This window comes from Magnolia sinica, chromosome 8 (assembly GCF_029962835.1).
Source record: "Magnolia sinica isolate HGM2019 chromosome 8, MsV1, whole genome shotgun sequence".
NCBI classification, from domain to species: domain Eukaryota; kingdom Viridiplantae; phylum Streptophyta; class Magnoliopsida; order Magnoliales; family Magnoliaceae; genus Magnolia; species Magnolia sinica.
In genome coordinates this window covers 90,646,019-90,664,858 of record NC_080580.1, presented here as the reverse complement: position 1 = coordinate 90,664,858, position 18,840 = coordinate 90,646,019, and the positions used below count along the sequence as shown (strand labels likewise).

General features: G+C 33.6%; 1 protein-coding gene across 1 annotated transcript in view; it reads right to left on the bottom strand.

The window, feature by feature from the left end:
- Positions 1–2,560: 2,560 nt before the first annotated feature.
- The window catches only part of LOC131254382 (uncharacterized), a 91,221-nt gene continuing 74,941 nt past the window's right edge, over positions 2,561–18,840 (bottom strand). Inside the window, exons 11-15 of the mRNA XM_058255370.1 lie at positions 18,701–18,721; positions 18,078–18,455; positions 17,453–17,473; positions 3,026–3,046; positions 2,561–2,784 (exon numbers count right to left, since the gene is read on the bottom strand). Of these exons, the coding sequence (XP_058111353.1) occupies positions 2,561–2,784; positions 3,026–3,046; positions 17,453–17,473; positions 18,078–18,455; positions 18,701–18,721 (665 nt within the window). The remainder of the gene's footprint in view (positions 2,785–3,025; positions 3,047–17,452; positions 17,474–18,077; positions 18,456–18,700; positions 18,722–18,840) is intronic.

Genomic DNA, 18,840 nt, shown 5'->3' with positions numbered 1-18,840 from the left:
CCCACTTCCGGGCAAGATCTAGGCCGTTCATCAGGCACGCGGGACGCGGATTTCCTGCACAAGGATGCTTGGTGGGGCCCACCGTCATGTTTGTGGGAAATCTAGCCGGTTCATCCGTCTTGAGATCTCATTTTAGGACATGCTACCAAATATGAGGTGCATAAATTTAGGCCAAGGCCTGACCTGGGGGCCCGCTTTCCAGACCACACCCAGGTTACAAGAATCCCCATGGGCCCCCCCTTGACGTGGACGAATAGAAATTCAAAGTGGTGCAGTCCATGAAGTGGGCCTGAATTTTCGAGTACTTAATGCAGATAAAATGACGAATTTACCCTTTCCTTTGATACTGACATGGCAGTCCCACCACGAGACGCGCACATGCGTTGCGATTGGACGAGTCCACATCAGGGATTTACATGCCCATTCATCTTCACCAAAAGCAGGTCAGGCCTGAAGGCCTGACAGACCGGTCCGGCCCGGCCCATTCACAGTCATGAAACCACAAATCCGAGTATATGGTTTGGATGTCTGGTATGCCTGCTTGCATGAATAATCCTGCCCATCCACATCTGTAACAGGTATGACCGAGTTTTGATGAACGGCTTGGATCTCGAATCCGTGGCCAAAGTTGCTACATATTGATCCACATGAGGTCCACATAACGATGCATGCTTTTTTTAATCCAAGTTTGGCCGATCCAAATCGAGGATGCCACACACCAAGAAATGTTAGTGATTAAACGCCCTCCGTTGGAAAGGGCTCGCTGTAATTCCATCCAACCTCTTCGTAAGGTCACAGAGACAGACCTAGATCTAGATGAAGGCAAAATACAAATATCAGCTTGATCCAAAACCTTTATCGCCCTTAGAAGTTTTTAGTGGTAGGCGTTCAATCATCACTATTTCCAATTGCGTGGTCTACCTGAGATTTCGATCTTCCTCATTTGTGGTCAGATGCTTTAAAATGAGCCAGAAAAATGGATGGACGGCTTGGATGGAGTACAAGCCGAGGGGTCAGTACGGAATCCCAGTCCGAGAATGTTAAGTGAAAAATGGAATGTGCTATCCTTCCTGAAGGTTAGGATTCGATTTTAGCAACGGCCACAAGATGATCCTAACCGTCCGAATAATTGAATTCAGCACATGGGTATGATGTCTTTTAATCTCCAATTCCACGCGTTGTGGCCAATCAGCCATATGATTGATCTACGTGAGGTCCACATAATGAACCGTCTGGATTTGTCACTTGTGGGGTCCATCTTGCATACCACTAACCGCAGGTTGTGGATTATCTGATCAGTATGAATTTTTCAGGGAAGCAGATAGAGAGTGCACTGGACTTAATGGACGGTCCAGATAGGTGTTGTTAATGTCAGTTAGGTCGATTGAATCTCTTTCCATGGGAAAGTTGCCGTACACTCACACCTGTAGATCATTACTCGAAAAGAGAAGTTTCAAACGGGATTCTATTCCTTTGGTATGTGGAAATTTGAAGGATTATACAAAATAGACGGAGGAACCAATTTTAGAAGATAATTTATGTATTTTATCTTGTCTGTCCATCCATTTTAGAAGATAATTTTAGGTCTAGGACCCAAAAATGAGGTATATAAAATGTTCAAATGGACCACACCATAGGAAACAGTTGAATTGAACGTCTGTCTACCGTTGAAAAATTCTAGGGGGCCACAGAAGTTTTGGATCAAGATTATATTTGTGTTTTCCCTTCATCCATGTCTGTATGATCTTATGAAGAGGTTGGATGACAAATAAACATTATTTGTGGAGCCTGGAAAGGTTTCAACCGTGGAAATCATTATCCCCACTGTTTCCACTGGTATGATCCACTTGATCTTGGATATGCTTCAATTTTGGGCTCAACGCCTTAAATTAGATGTAAAAACGGATGGACGGCGTGGATAGACCACATGCATTCAAGGTGGGTCCAGCCGAGTTTACCCAGTACGATAAGAGTGTCATGAGTATGCGTTTTATCCCTGCTGTCCATCCATTTTGGCGGGTCAGTTTAGAGCAAGATCCAAAAAATTAGACAGATCCTATTTTCTAATGGACCACACCACAAGAAATAGTGGGGATTGAATGCTTACCGGTGAAAACTTTTTTGGGCCACACCAGTGGGTCACTGGCCAAACCGGCGTAGATAAAACACATAACTGACCTTATAAAATGGGTATATGACAAATAAACATCATGGTAGGACCTACTAAGGTTCCAACAGTGGGCATTCATTATCCGGTTGTTTCTTGTGGTGTGGACCCACATGAAGAACGGTTCACATTGAAGATATGACCAAAGTGAACCAAATATTTAGCGAAGGCTTCCATTTATATTCACTGTGGTAAGAGTAGTGCAGCAGTCAAAATTAAATGGCAATGCAATGTACCTATGTTTAAAAAAATTCATTAAATAATGTAATGTATTGTAACACCAAGTTTCAAAAAATGAAAATAAAAATCTAATAAGTAATTAAAATGGTTCACAGAAATAATGAAACTAACCCTACGAAAACTAAATAAGCAATGTAATGGCTAATAGCATGCTCAAAGATAGGAACATGTAGCAATAACTAGACTAACAAGAAGGACTGCAGAAGAAATTAAAAATTTCGTGGCACCAGAGTTCAACGGTTGTGTTGGAGATGGAGCCGGGGGAGATGACTTTGGTTGTGGAGATAGCTTTGGTGGAATCACCGAAGCAAGTGATGTGGGTGATTGCGATGACTTGGGTGGAGCAAGGTGAGATGGGGGAAAAGGTTTTGATGGCACTGCAAAAACATAGAAAAAATCAATAGTTGATTGTAATAAAATTATTGTGGAACAGTAAAATATTTAAAACTATGTTAAAATCTTAAGTGCCTGTTTGGTTATACTAAATATCATGAAATTTAATAATATTTTGCAACTAATTTGGTGAAATACCCTTAATCTATAAATTAAAACATTTAGTTTTAAGATAAAATATATATTCTTTTTAAAAGCCAATTATCAAGTAAGAAAATTACATACCAGATAAAGGAGGGCCAAATTCTGCCAAAAAATGAAAACAATAAAAAATGTCAACAAATATAGTTCAAAAAAAACAATTAAATTGCAACTAAGACAACCGATGAAAAGTTACAGACTTCAACAACCCAGAGCCTATTATATGGGGAATTAAATGGTGAGATAATCATCTAAGGCAAGGGAATAATGTGACTTTCCAACGAGATAATCAAGCTCAAACCTAAATTATCATCCAGTCAAGATGGAAATCTCAATGGTCAAAAGCATCTTATTTAATATTAAATAGTTCAATTAATTTCCAAAATGACTTTTGGAGTCATTTATCCAACAATTGATCTGTACACTACTCACTCTTATTAACTCTAAATAAAATAAAATAAAATCTTGATTTAGGAATTAAAATATCACAAAAGACAAAAAAAAAATAAAAAAAAATCACCAACAATCCTACTAAATCCATCCTCTAAAACAAGTACAAAATAAAAGCAAAAAAAATTAAAAGTTATATGCCCAAAAATAACTTTTTGGGCCCAAACCAAAATTTGGGGTTTAAAGTTTAAAGGGGACCAAAATTGGGGGATAAAAGGGGAAACCCCCGAATATGGGAAAATTTTCCTTGAAAAATTGGGGAAAAATCATAAAGAATCTTAAAACCCAAAAAAAAAAAACAGAGGAGTCAAATGGAAAAAAACCTTTTTAAAATTTAAAATTTTTTCCCTTTTTTTTTTGGGGGGACCCTAAGAGGCCAACCAAAATTTTAAAAACTTTAAAACCAAAAAAATTTTTTAAATTATCACAAAGCCCAAAATAAAAAATTTTTAAATTATTTTTTTTACCCAAAAAACCAAAATAAAAAATAAAAAACATTTTTAAAATATAAAAAAAAAAACCCCCCCAAAAAAACCTGGTTCCAAAAAAATCCAATTTAAGGACAATTGGAATCCATAAAGCAGTGTAATACCAGGAAAATTTAACTGTTCCCCTTCTAACCAGGTTATATTCAATGCCAAATGACCTTAGCGTAAAAACCAAAACGAGTTATTCTAATTCTCATGGCACTTCCCAAGGTTCTATAGGTTTTTCCACATTTTTGGCACTCCACCATTGGCTTGCAATCAAAATATACAATTAAAGTGGTACACACAAATAGGTGGGGAAGGACCTAACTTGGGAAATGATGCCTTTGAAGTGCAATCTTTGGTAACAGGGTATGTGGGACCATGGTCATGACTTACCAATTGTTTTTTTGCTCTAACATAAATAAGGGCCAATAATGTGTCGAAACCAAAAGTCAAATTGGCAACAAATGGTGGAACAAGCCCTTTAAAACTTAAGGGGCGTTGTAATTTCAAATTCGTAAAGTAATTTCCACCACATTTTATTGGGGAATTATAAATAGTCAAGTTAACTAGAATAATTAATAAGGGAACAATCATGATAAAGTAAAATTCCAACTGGTGGGGACCATTTGGTGCTGAAATTAGAATGACTAAAATTGCCAAATATAATAAAGGACCTTGTGCCATATAACCTTATACCCTTTTCCCAAAACCACAAGTGGAATAACACCATAAACCAAATCCAGAATAAAGGCTTCAAGTAGAATTAAGTGACCTTGGGCCTTCCAATAGAACAATTCAATGGGTCAAAATTAATTTGGAAATTTTATTCCTATCGAACATTTGCATGCATTCTATGAACTATATTTACCCTCAATTACAATTGGAATTAAAAAATCAAAAAACCCTAATGTTAAATAAATCCAAAAACCTAAAAGACAATTTCAAGAAATGACCAAACTAAAAAAAAAAGATGGGCAAATTAAGACCATTGGAAATATGGGGACAGGTGTAAAATGTTGAATGGACAAAGGTTTAAGATGACACATAAAGATAGTATAAATGGAGTAACAAATAAAATTAAAATGATGAAATTAAAGGGCTATTTATTAATCCCAAATTTCTTAGGGTATATTAAGGTATTAACTTGGAAACTTACTTAATCCAATTGGCTCAGAAATATTCTGAAAAAGGAATTAATAAAACAATCAAGAACCAATAAGTAAAAATTTGGCATGGAAAACCCAGGAGTACTTTTGGAATGCCATTTGGGTAAGTGAGATACACGTGAATGGCTGTAGTGGAAGGGATTGTGGCCCATGGATTGGCCTAACCAAAAGATTGGCCCAAAAAGTTTAAACCGGGCCAAAAATCATGTAAGTTATATTAAATTAATTTTCAGGACCTTTAACCAGTTACCCAAAATTAAATCCTTCCCTTTTTACCAAAACATGAAAATTTGGTAAAATTAAAAATGGCCAAGCAATTAATTAATAATATAAATTAATTTTACCACAATATCCAATTTCTTAAAAAAAAAAAAAAAAAAAAAAAAAAAAAAGTAGTCATCAATGATAAAAAAAAATAAAATAAAAATGAAAAAATAAAAAAATTAAAGTTACCAAATGAAATGATAAAGGTTAAAACCCAATAATTAGTGAATAAACATGAGCAAAGATATACATTAAAAGGTAATAAATCAGCAAAACTTAATTATTACTCAATAGGGAACCAAATCATTTTTTAATTATTATGGAAAAAATCAAAACTAATATAGCATTATCAAATGAACCTAGCTTACGGGAACACTATAAAAAATGATAAATGAAAAATCAATGTTATTAGAATTAGGAAACCAATTGAGTTAAAATAATAACTACAGGAAAAAATTAATAAAGAATAATGGATGGATGAAAAAAAAATAGTTAAAAAAAAATAAAAGATGAAATAGTGTCAAAATAAAATAAATTAATAAAAATTTTTTGATAAATTTCAACAAATATTAAAAAAAAAAAATTTAGTTTTAAAATAAAAATACCTTTAAAGAACAATGTAGAAAAATTAACATTAAATGAAGGCCAAAAACCATTAAATATAAAATAAAACCAAAATTAACCAAAATAAAATTAAAAAAAAATACAATTTAAACCAAACATTTAAATTGATAAATATTACATATAGTATTTCTAAATTAAATAAAAACATACCAAAGAATCCAAAAATTAAAACCAAAAAATTAAAAGCAAACAATAGGTAAAATTTTGGGAGAAACTAACTTTTATAAGACCTACTCACTACGAAAATTAAGATAATCATTGTAGCAATTAGGGCAATTTGAAGGAAACAAATTTAATTAAATAATTTTAAATAGTAATTTGTGAGGGAAAAAAAAAAATATTTAAAAAAATTAAAAACTAAAAGAAATTATGACAATATCATGAAATAAAATATTTCAGATAATTTGGTAAATTAAATAAATTAGTTGATTAAAATTACTAATGTGGGCTTCTACATCTTAAAAAAAAAATTAAAGGAAAATAAAAATTAAAGCGAAATAATAAAAACATTAAGTGAAAAGACTTTTAAAATAACCAAATAAAATCAACCATTTTAAGTATAAAATTGGCAAATGCTCAGGAAAATAAAGGGGAATATTTGAGATACATCCCACAGGGTTATCATTTTAATAAATTAAGAAAAAATTTATTTAATAAATTAAAGAAAATGTGTATTATACATTATATTAAAATATATTAAAATCTTGGTACTAAAAAAATAAATAATATCATTATAATTCCAAACGTTTAATTATTAAATAAAAATATTTAATAATTAAATTAATAAAAAAAAAAAGACAATTAAAAAAATAAATAAGAATACCATAAAACAAAAAATCAAAAATAAAAATCAAAACAATAATAAAAATTATTAAAGGCAAGAACCCGGGTTAAACAAACCCAAAGGCCTATATGTTAAGGCCGCAAACCGGGATAACTTTTCTAAGGAACCTTACCCAGGCACCATCAAAATCTGGAAACTACTATTAATTTAAATGCAAGTTCATTTTTGGAGGAAACTTTATGGTATTCCAAAATGAATATCCTTGTGGATACATATTAAAAGGGAAAAATAGATAAAATTAAATTAATATATTTAAATAATTAAAAATTAAATTAATAAATATTCAAAATTAAAATTTATTAATAAACAAAAATAAAATTAAACAAATTAAAAATAAAATAAAAATTTTTTAAAAGGACGTGTATTCTAGGAAACTATAAAGAAAACATTTTAAATATATTCAAATTAAAATTAATAATTAAGTCAAATAATCGTAATATTATATCTAATGCCTAAAATCATAAAATTAGCGTCATCATCTCAAGCATAAAAAGAGATATTCTCTCTTTTCCCGCTTAAATGGAATTCAAACGGACTGCTTCGTTTTTGTTGAATCATGGTCCACCAACCATCGTAGTTTAAAGATCAAGATAATTCAAACAATTTAAATAAAATTCCATTTAAAATTATGAAATTTGCACAAAGCGACAAAAATCCAATAAAATTAACAAAATAAAACCTCATTAAAATCGAAAATATAAAGCTTTTAAACTAGTTTTTAAAATCCACATAAAAATTTGTTATATAATCCCAACTGGTAAGATGATTACAAACATCCATACGCAGGCACTCAAAATTTGTAATGTAATACACACTTACTTAAATTAAATCGATCTAATTTTGGAACTTATTATTGCTAAGCAACGGTCCGAAAATCAGATTGGTCAGATTCAAATTATCTTTCTTAATTTCGGTTCATATCATAACCTCACATTCTAATTTTTTATTTTTTATTTTAAATAAAAATTAAAATTAAAGCTGGGATATATTTATTAATGTAAGAACTTCCTGATGCATGGCAATGGGAAACAGTGTATTGATGTCTCCAGCTTAAAAAATATAGGCCATTATTAAGTAATCTTTTAAAAAGTTATTTAAATCTCAACTGTCCTAATTTGAAATAAACATAGTAAATATATTAATAAAATAAATTTTATCATCTAAAAAATTTATATAAAAATTGTAAAACAAACTAAAATTAAATGAAATTAACTATCTTGTCATACCCTATTCCCTGTATAAAAATTATAAAAAAAAATCAAAAAAACTTTTGGTTGGCAGCCCCCTTTCATAAGAATCCCCTTGTTAGGATCACAAAAATGCCAAAGAGATTGATCGTTATGTTAAGGTTGAAAAGCAAAAAAAACCCAATTTAATAACAATCATATACAAAAATTAAAATGATAACTCAATAAAAAATATAACTGTGGATACAAAAATTGGGCAAGTTTCTTTGAAATCCCAAATCTGGATGGGAAAAAAAACCACATTCCAAAATTTTGTAATCCTGGATACAATCCCCCTCAGTCCATTAAGATTTTTGCAATTTTAAATAGCTTATAAATTTTAAATGCTTTGAAATAATTTGGATGAAAACAAGTGGGCCGTTGAGGAAACCATTTAAGAAAATTTCCTTTTGGGATATTTGAAAACATGTAAAATTAATGATTTTTCGAATATAATTGATTTCACCAAATAATTGTAAAACCAATTCAGTTCCTTTTAATTGAAATTAAAGCAATACAAAGCTAAACATTTGAATATTTTAGTGCCCAAATTAAATCTATTTTACATTTAACAATTTTAAATGGTTTAACAATTTTCCAATATTCCCCCAAAAAGGGGTTTTAGAATTTTTAATAAAAATTTTTTTAAAAATTTAAGTAAAAATAAAAAGAAAAAAATTATACATTATCATTGCCCACTTTAGCTTATTGGCCCCAATTAATGGTAATTTGGCAGATACTAAAGGTTAAAAATTATAGGGGCTCCAAAACACCATTGATTTGGCCACAACTTATCTCCACAGTTCTAAACGGTTTTCGAAAATGGTCCTTTTTTCAAAAATGGAACGAGGGAAGGGAGGGAGAGGAAACTAAACCTTAAAACGGTTAAAAAAAAACAAAAATTTAAAATTGATTAATATTATTAAACTTTCCCATGTTTATACCATTTAAGATCATTTTTATCAAAAATAATATACCATCCTAAAGATTAATATTAAATATATATAAGATTTAAACCAAAGATTTAGGTCAATGGATCAAAAATTCATAGTTAAAAATGTTCAAGAAAAAAATATCACCAAAGATTTGAAAATTCAATAATCAAGAGGTTAATCCCTTTTGGGCTTCAAAACGTATTTTTTTTCCACGGCTAATAAGACCTTAAAATTGGGTTAGCCATTTCTGAAATAATCCAATTTCCCAATAACTTAATATTTTAAGGGGATATACAATAATTTGGGGTTGAGAATGCAAATGTGACGAACCATTTGAAATCATTTGGCCCAAAAAACAAAATTAAACAATATAAGTTAATCTACAACAAATACAAAAAAATTGAAAATTAAATAAATCAATAAACTATTAAGAATTGAAATATTTCTTTAACAAATTTTAAAAATTTTATAATATATTTCTAAATAAAGATTATCCAATATAACCCGAGTCTTAAAAAAATTATCAAATTTTAAATAGTTAATCTAAAGGAAATATTTTGCCAACTATATCACAATGAAACTATTTATGTGATACCTCTATATTGGTTAATACAAATCTTAAATTATTCATATTAAAATACACATTATTTAAAAAAAAACAAAAAGATAAAAAATAGTTGATATTAAATTAATTAATCAAAACCAAAAAACAAATTAGAAAAAAACAATAGAAAAAAAAAAATTCCATTTTTTCATAAAATTAAAATCATTTAAAATTAAATTGTAAAAAAAATACAAAGAAAACAAAATAATAAAAAAATTTAGATCATTAACGAAACAAAACCCACAAAAAGGAACAATAGTACAATTCACTCCTTGGCCACTTTCCTCGACATTATACCAATGTACCTCCTCTACAAAAGTCACTAAAATTGGGATATTTATCCTATTGTACCATTATTCACTCAGGTTTGATTAATTGGAGTCAAATTAGGTTTATCTCAATGAAACCTTCCAATTTCCAATGTAAAACCGAAAATTGAGTAGATCCATTGGTCCAAAAATATAAAAAGGAAAGAGGATTAGTAATTGTTAAAAATTAAGAGAAGGTTTTTTAAAAGAATTTTTAAAATTTTAATCTATTTTTTTTTTTTAATTTTTCATCTATGTGGGGTCCATAGGAGACTTGAAACTATTTGAAGTACCTTTCAAATATACCACAATTAAAATGTTCATAAGGTCTTTGAAGGACACAATCTCATCATTTGCTGAATATGACATTCCATAAAAGAGATCCACCTAGGTATTCTTAGTAATCCTCCACTATGGGACATTAATGCATGGATATGGAAAAGTTACCATTCCTCGCTGCACACTCATGTGTTTAACTTCAGGCATATCAGATTCAAGGTTCTACCTACCGCTTCCTAGGTGCCTGTGCATAACAAAAGAGAATTAATATTGTGATCAATAAAAGTCCCAAACTTTAATTATTTATTTTGGTGTTAAATGACATTGGAACTCCACAAATTGGTATGATAGCTTAAAAGATGTGCCATTTATGAGCAATGGGGATGGTTGATTTTTTCTTAAAGGTAATCAAAATTTATTAAGAAGGAAAAACAGCTACAAGAATAACCATACGGAAGACAAATCCAAGGTAATGACAGAAACAACAACAACAACAAATAGGAACCAAAGATGAGCTTATGTTGGAAATAAAGAATGAAAACACTCTCTTTTACATCTGTTTAACGTATAATATCCATTGTATAATTTATGAAACATCTCTCTTTTAAGGCTGCACCTATCGCTTGTTAAAATTGTTATTACAATTAACTTTTTTTCTTGGGCCTCACCACCTGTTTACACAGGATGTGATCTATAATTACTGTGTAAGCAGAGGTTTTCCTTTAATTGGGATTATACCACCTTTAATTTTGCTACTTTAAAGGCCTGAGCTAATGGATCATTTACCTTGGAGCCCATTTATTTCCCCTTGGATTTAAGCTGACTGTAACCAATTTCTGTGACGTACACAGGCCCCGCGGATGTTGGCAATTACAAATTGTAATAATTTTTAAATTTTCAGCCAAACAATTTTAATTTTTTTGATTCCCATTAAAATAAGGATCCAAAAAGTTTGGCCAGATTAACATTTTGTAAATAACTCTTCATTGGTTTTGGGGCCACCCGGGTTTCCCTTTTTGAAATGATCCCAATGTATGAGTTATCAATTTCAAAATGATAGGAGGGCCACTAAAGGCCTGGATGGTACCACCCTTGTAGCGAATCCGGTCCGATTTTAGTCTGTTTGACCACGATGCGTTTCAATAACCATCCTAATTTGAAAATAGCCAAAATGGCCGATCAAATTGAGCGACAAAAAAATCTTGTGATAAACCCTCCCTTGAACTTATAGGCCTACCTAATTTCAAGCCTCTTGAGGCCAATGATGATGTGTATTAGACCCAAGTGACCTAATAAATTTAAATTTAAATTTCCAAATTTACCTCCTAATTTACTTTTGGGAGCCCAAAACAAAGAAAAATAGGGGATGAACTTACCAAAACTGTTGAGCCAAGAATAACCTGCAATGGAATTTAACTAAATAATACCCTTTTCTTTAAATGAGACCGCTTTAAACCAGGTGACTTGGCCAAGTTCCAACGTGTATTGCATTATCTGCCTTTCTGCAATTTGGCTCTTCCACCGCTAGGCGCATCGCTCCATCCTAAATTAATTACCCCATGATATTTTGGTAAAGGTGTATTGGCAGCCAAATTGAGCCATTTCAATACCACCAAGAAATATGGGGATATCAAGTTAACTTTTGCCACCCGTGGCATCCAAGGCTTAAAATACAAACTATCATAAATGGGTGTAGTTCCAAAAGTCATTGGACCTCAGGTTCCATATGGGGCACCATTTATTGGCCTTGCTGTTAAATTGACCTGTGGCTAATTGCCATCTGGTGGTTTTGCCGAGGTGGGTTTCAATAACATGCTCTTTCTATTAAAACGCAAAATTTCCATTAACTTCGGTTGCGCTTCACCCAAGGTTGGAATCAACCATAAGGGGTAATAAAACATCCAAGGCCTTAATCAAAAAATGGCATTGGCCAAATGAAAATTGACCCCTTGTTGGGCCTTATTTCAATCCACTGGTTCGGTGTGTTTACTTAGAGTGATTTAAACCAAAAAACTTGGCCTTTCTTTAGCCAAAACCCTCCTTCTTTACCCATAAACACCAATGAGGGTAATACCATGAAAAGGAAAGCTTCCAAATTGGCGAAAAGGGCCAAAATACTTCCCAATTTGTCCGAATGTTGGATTTAACTATTCCCAATGATTGGCACTATAGAATGGAGCCATATTTGGGTCCAAAAGATCTTAATTCACCATAAAGGTGCAGACAAGACGAAAGAGGTCCAATTACCACAAATTGGGGTACAGGTGGAAAATTAATAAAGGTGGGACCCACATAAAAATCGACAAATGTGAAGACCAAATAAAAATCAACAGACACCATTAAAATCTACAAGGCATTATTTAAAGGTTGGTCATATCATTAAAATTAAGGAAACAAATAAAACCTGGAAACAAATAAGGTCTTTGGCATTTATCAACAATAGTGTAATATCAAATTTCTAATAAACTACCAAAAATCAACTGCATACAAAGAATTACACAAGCATAAAATTCAACCAAAAGAGCAAAAGATACTCAACCATAACCCCAAAACATAATTGGCTCAGTTTACAATAAGCTAAACCCACACCTATATCCATTTACCCACGGTATTGGTTATTAAGAAAAATGTTTTCCAAGTTCACCTAAACTTGGATTGGAATGGTTCCCCAATAAAACCCCTTTTTCCCTGCTTCCTAAAACCCACAAAAATTTCGATAACCACAAAACCAAAATAGTTTCCATTAATCTCCAAACCACAATTAAATTTAAATTAATACTTAGATTTTCACACATTTTTTTAAGAGGTTAATAAATGAAAAAAAAAAATGCGAAGATAGGTATAAAAGGCAACACAAGCGCAATAAACAACCTTATAATATTCAAGTACATAATTAAAAAATTAAAGGACAAAACAAAAAAACAGATAACAACCATTACAAATGGGTATACAGTCAACTTAAATTAAGGCCAAAAAAAATAAATAAAATTATAAATAAAAACATTACAAAAGCCATCTAAACCGTTTATAAGGTGATTACCATTGCCCATTGGGATGAAGTGAAAATAGTGCAAAAATCAATAAATAAATAAATAAATAAAAATGCCTGAAATAGAAAATTCATTGCCTTAAGACTGTTTCAACAATTCACACTGAATCTCCACTATTTACTCTTGTGTGACCCGCATAAGTTTTGGAGACATCATTTTTAGTCATATGTCCTAAAATGAGCCTTCAAAATAGATAAACGAAGTGGATTTCTCACAAATATCTCGGTGGGCCCCACCTTATATCATTGCGCAGGAACTTCTTTTGCGGCAACCGGCCTCCTTTGTTAAGCTCAACCTATTTGATGCATGTTTGGACTCGATTAGGTAGCACCAATGTCGTACTGGACGCGGATTAGATACTGACAGGTTGAGTAGCCAGATTGGCTACTGAAGTGACGTCACCTAGCTCTATGGTACCCATTATGATGTATGTTTTGTATCCACACCGTCCATCCATTTGAAGAGATCATATTAGGGCATCATACAAAGACTGAGTCAGATCCAAAGCTCGAGTGGACCCCACCACAGAAAACTTTGGGGAAAGTGACACCCACCATTAAAAAGTTCTAAGGGCCACAAAAGTTTTCAATCAAGCTGATATTTGTGTCTTCCCTTCTTTCATGCCCGCGTTAACACATAAACAGGTTGATCTCAAATAAACATCATGGTGGACCTTCAGAAGGTTTCAACGGTGGGCGTTACTCTCTCCACTATTTTCTGTGGTGGGATCCACTCCAGCCTTGGATCTGCCTCGTTCTTTGCATCATGCCCTAAAAATAATATTCCAAAATGTATGGACAGTGTGGATACAAAACATACATCATGGTGGGGCCCACATAACTTGATGATGTCACTTTAGCAGCGAGTCTCGCTCCGGTCATACCAGTCGGTACTGTATGGACCCACTATGATGCATGTTTTTTAAATCGAAGTTGTTCATCCCTTTTTTTTTTCTTCTTATTTCAAGGAATGAGCCAAAAATGAGGCCGACCCAAATTGAGGACGCCACACACCAAGAAATGGTTGTGATTAAAAGCCCTCCCTTGGAAACTTCATAGGGCTCACTGTAATTCCATCCAACCTCTTAATTAGGTCACACAGACCTAGACATGGATGAAAGCAAAATACAAATATCAGCTTGATCCAAAACTTTGTGACCCTTGGAAATTTTTAATGGTAGGCCTTTAATCATTACTATTTCCAATTGTATGGTAACTGAGATTTCGATCTTCATCGTTTGCTGTCAGACGCTTTAAAACGAGCCAGAAAAATGGATGGACGGCGTGATGGAACTCATACATCATGGTGAGCCAAGAAAGCACCGACCAGTACCAACCTGGTTACTGAGGGGTCGCTATGGAATCCCAATCCTAGAATGTTAAGTTGTTAACTAAGGCCAGTGAAAAATGGAACGTGCTGTCCTTCCTAAAGGTTAGGATTCGATTTTAGTAAGGGCCCCAAGATGATCCTATCCGTCCGAATAATTGATTTCAGCCCATCGGTATGCTGTCTATTAATCTCCATTTCTACGCATTGTGGCATCTCTCCAGCACTAGCTAGCTAGCTAGTGTCGATGCTCTGTGGGCCCCACTATGATGTGTGCGTTTTATCCCTGCTGTCCATCCATTTTGGTGGGTCAGTTTAGGGCAAGATCCAAAAAATTAGGCAGATCCAATTCACCAATGGACCACACCACAAGAAATAGTGGGGATTGAATGCTTACCGTTGAAAACATTTTGGGGCAACACTGGTGGGTCACTGGCCAAACTGGCATAGATAAAACACATATCTGATCTTATAAAATGGGTAGGTGACAAATAAACATCACGGTGGGACCTACGAAGGTTCCAACGGTGGGCATTCATTATCCCATTGTTTCTTGTGGTGTGGTGGTGTGGTCCACTTGAGCTTTGGATCTGCTTCGCATTCGGACTCATGCTCTAAATTATCTGGAAAAACGAATGAATGGGTGGGATAAAACACATACATCATGGTGGGCGTTGTGGAGTTTGGTCATACAGGCCAGAGTAGCCCATTTGCCACCTAACCTACTTTCTATCTAGCTTGCTGGGCTTTCATTAGCTTGCAGGAAGTTAGCAAGACTAGAGCCAGTAGAATGTAGGGGTGGTAAGTGGCCAAGTGGCATGACCTCAGCCATAACATTGGCATTGGCCTTAATCATGTTAAAAAAGGACTTGGCGTCAACCGGGCTTCCGGGCCTGAACTGCCACCTGCTGGGCTTCGGCTGTAGTTTTAAGTCCACATGTTGGGTTTGAGCTTTTAGCTTGAGCCAGATTATCAATCCAGTTGAAAACCCTTGCCTGATTCTCAATCCAGTTGAAAACCCTTCTCTCTCTCTCTCTCTCTCTCTCTCTCTCTCACACACACACACACACACACACAGTTGGATAACACCACATGAAACAAGGGTGATTGAACGCAACAAACACAAATATCAGCTTGACCCATAAGTACTTTTGTGGCCCTTTTTAATGGTGGGCCTTTTCAATCGCCACTATTTCCAATGGTGTGGTCTACTTGAGAGTTGGATTTGCCACCTCATTTTTGGGCTACTTCCCTAAAATGAGCTTGCACAATAAATGGATGACATGGATAAACTATATGTGGGACCATATGATGGTTAATTCACATCAAAGGTGGGGGACCACATGATGAAAGATCGACATCAAAGTTGGGATCCACATTATAAATGACCCATCAAAGGTAGGCCACTAATTATGAATGATCCACATCCAAAGAAGGCTCCATAAGAAGGACGGCCACATTAAAAATGGGATCCACACTAGAGACAGTCCAGGTGGGCACTACATGAGGGGCATATGATATTAAAGGTAGCCTCACATGAGGGACAATAACATTAAAGGTGGAGCCCACATGATGGATGAGACGCATCAAGGGGGAACCCACATAACGGATAGTTCACATTAATGGTTGGCCCTAATCATGGATGGCCCACATCGAAGGCATGCTCTACATGATGAACAACCCATTCTGAAGGCGGGGACCACATGCATGATAGATAGTACACATCAAAGGTGCGCTCTACGTGATGGATGGTGGATATTGAGCCCCAGAATATTGATGACACACATTAAGGTAAGCTCTATGTAATGGATAGTCCACATCAAAGGTGGGCTATACATGATGGGCGGTGGATATTAAAAGTGAGTCTCACGGTGGGTGCTCCACAGGATAGATAATCCACATCAAAGGTGGGCTCCACATGATGGGCAATGGATATTAAAAGTGAGTCCCACGGTGGGTGCTCCAAATGATAGATAATCCATATCAAGGTGGGCATGCACCACATGAGAATAGTTCACATCAAAGTTGTGCCGCTAATGATGAATGACCCACATCTAAGGCAGGTCATGCTTGATGGATGACCCAAATCTAGGTCACACTCGCTTGATGGATGACCCACTTTGAAGTCGAGCCTTGCATGATGAAAGGTCCACATTAAAGTTGGGCCCACATGATGGACAACCCACATCCAAAGTGAACCCTGCATGATGGTGGCCCGCATCAAAAATAGACCTCAAAGGTTGAGGGTCCACATTAAAGGTAGGACCCACATGAAGAACGGTTCACATTGAAGATATAACCAAGGTGAACCAAATATTATGAGCGGTCTACAAAATATAAGTTACTGAAGGCCCCCATTTATATTCACTGTGGTAATAGCAGTGCAACAGTCAAAATTAAATGGCAATGCAATGTAACTAATATATAAATAATCACATACCAAGTTTCATTAACACCAAGTTTCATTAAAAAAAAAAAAAAAAACAAAAAAACAAAACTAACCTAATAGGTAATTCAAATGGGTTTACTAAAGTAATGCAACTAACTCTAAAAAACAAAATAAACAATGCAATGACTGATAACATGCTCAAAGATAGGAGCATGTAGCAATAGCTAAACAAACAAGAAGGACTGCGTGGCACCAGAGTTCAACGATTATGTTGGAGATGGAGCTGGGGGAGATGACATTGGTTGTGGAGATGGCTTCGGTGGAATCATGGTTTTGATGGCACTGCAGAGACATTAAAAAAATAAAATCAATGGTTAAATATAATGGAAGCATTGTGGAACGGTAAAACATTTAAAACTATGTTAAAATCTTATGTACAAATATCATGAAAATTAATAATATTTCATGACTAATTTCGTGCAATGTCCTTAATTTATAAATTAGAATATTTAGTTTGAAGATAAAATATATATTCTTTTTAAAAATCAGTTATCAAGTAAGATAATCACATACCAGGTAAAGGAGGACCAAATTCTGCCAAAAAAATAAAAATAATAAAATGTCAATGAATATAATTTAAATAAAAAAAAATTAAAGTGCAAACAAAACAACTGATGAAAAGTTTCAAACTTGAACAACTATGAGCCTATTGTTCAGGGAATGAAATAGTGAGATAATCATCCGAGGCGAGGGAATAATGTGACTTTCTAATGAGATAATCATCCAAGGCGAGGGAATAATGTGACTTTCTAGTGAGATAATCGAGCTCAAACCCAAATTATCATTCACCCAAGATGGAAATCTCAATGGTCAAAAACATCTTATTTAATATTAAATAGTTCAATTAATTTCCAAAACGACTTTTTGAGCCATTTATCCAACAATTCATACCTACACTATTCACCCTTGTTAACTCCAAAGAAAATAAAAAATATTGTTTTAGAAATTAAAATATCACAAAAGACAATATATATATATTCACCAACAATTCCACTAAATCTGTGCTCTAAAACTAGTATTAAACAAAAGCACAAAAATTAAAAACCATAAAAAAAACCCAAATCAAAACAAAAAAAAAATACAACATGGATTAAAACAAAACATTTTAAAATTAAGAAAATAAAGAAAATGTAATTACCAGCACAGTGGATATCAGTAGAAAATCCACATAAAGAAGGAAGCTGTTGAGCCTTAGTCATATTCACAGCAATCCCAAAACCCTTAGCGAAATTGAAAGCCTGACAAACACAGCTAGGGGCTACATTCACTATTTTCTCAAGGCCGCCGCAACACCCTATACTTGGTTTTGCGACCTTACTCCTATCGGACACAAAATCCACACAGCCAATCAAGTCCATGAACAGATTAGTGGTGCATTGCACTGTAGGAGATGGAGCCAGGGGAGATGACTTTGGTAGTAGAGATGGCTTTGGTGGAATCGCTGGATCAGATGGTGTGGGTGATGGCGATGACTTGGGTGGACCAAGGTTAGCTGGGGGAAAAGGTTTTGATAGCACTACAAAAACATAGAAAAAATTAATCAATAGTTGAATGTAATAGAATTATTGTGAATTGGCAAAACATTTAAAACTAAGTTAAAATCTTAAGTGCCTGTTTGATTGTACTAAATATTATGAAATTTAGTAATATTTTATGACTAATTTGGTCCAATGCGCTTAATCTATAAATTAGAACATTTAGTTTTAAAATAAAATATATATTCTTTTTAAAAGCCAGTTATCAAGTAAGAGAATCACATACTAGGTGAAGGAGGACCTAATTCTGCCAAAAAAATGAAAACAATAAAAATGTCAACAAATATAATTAAAAATAATAATAATTAAAGTGCAAATAAGACAACTGATGAAAAGTTTCAAAACAACCCAAAGCCGAATAAAATA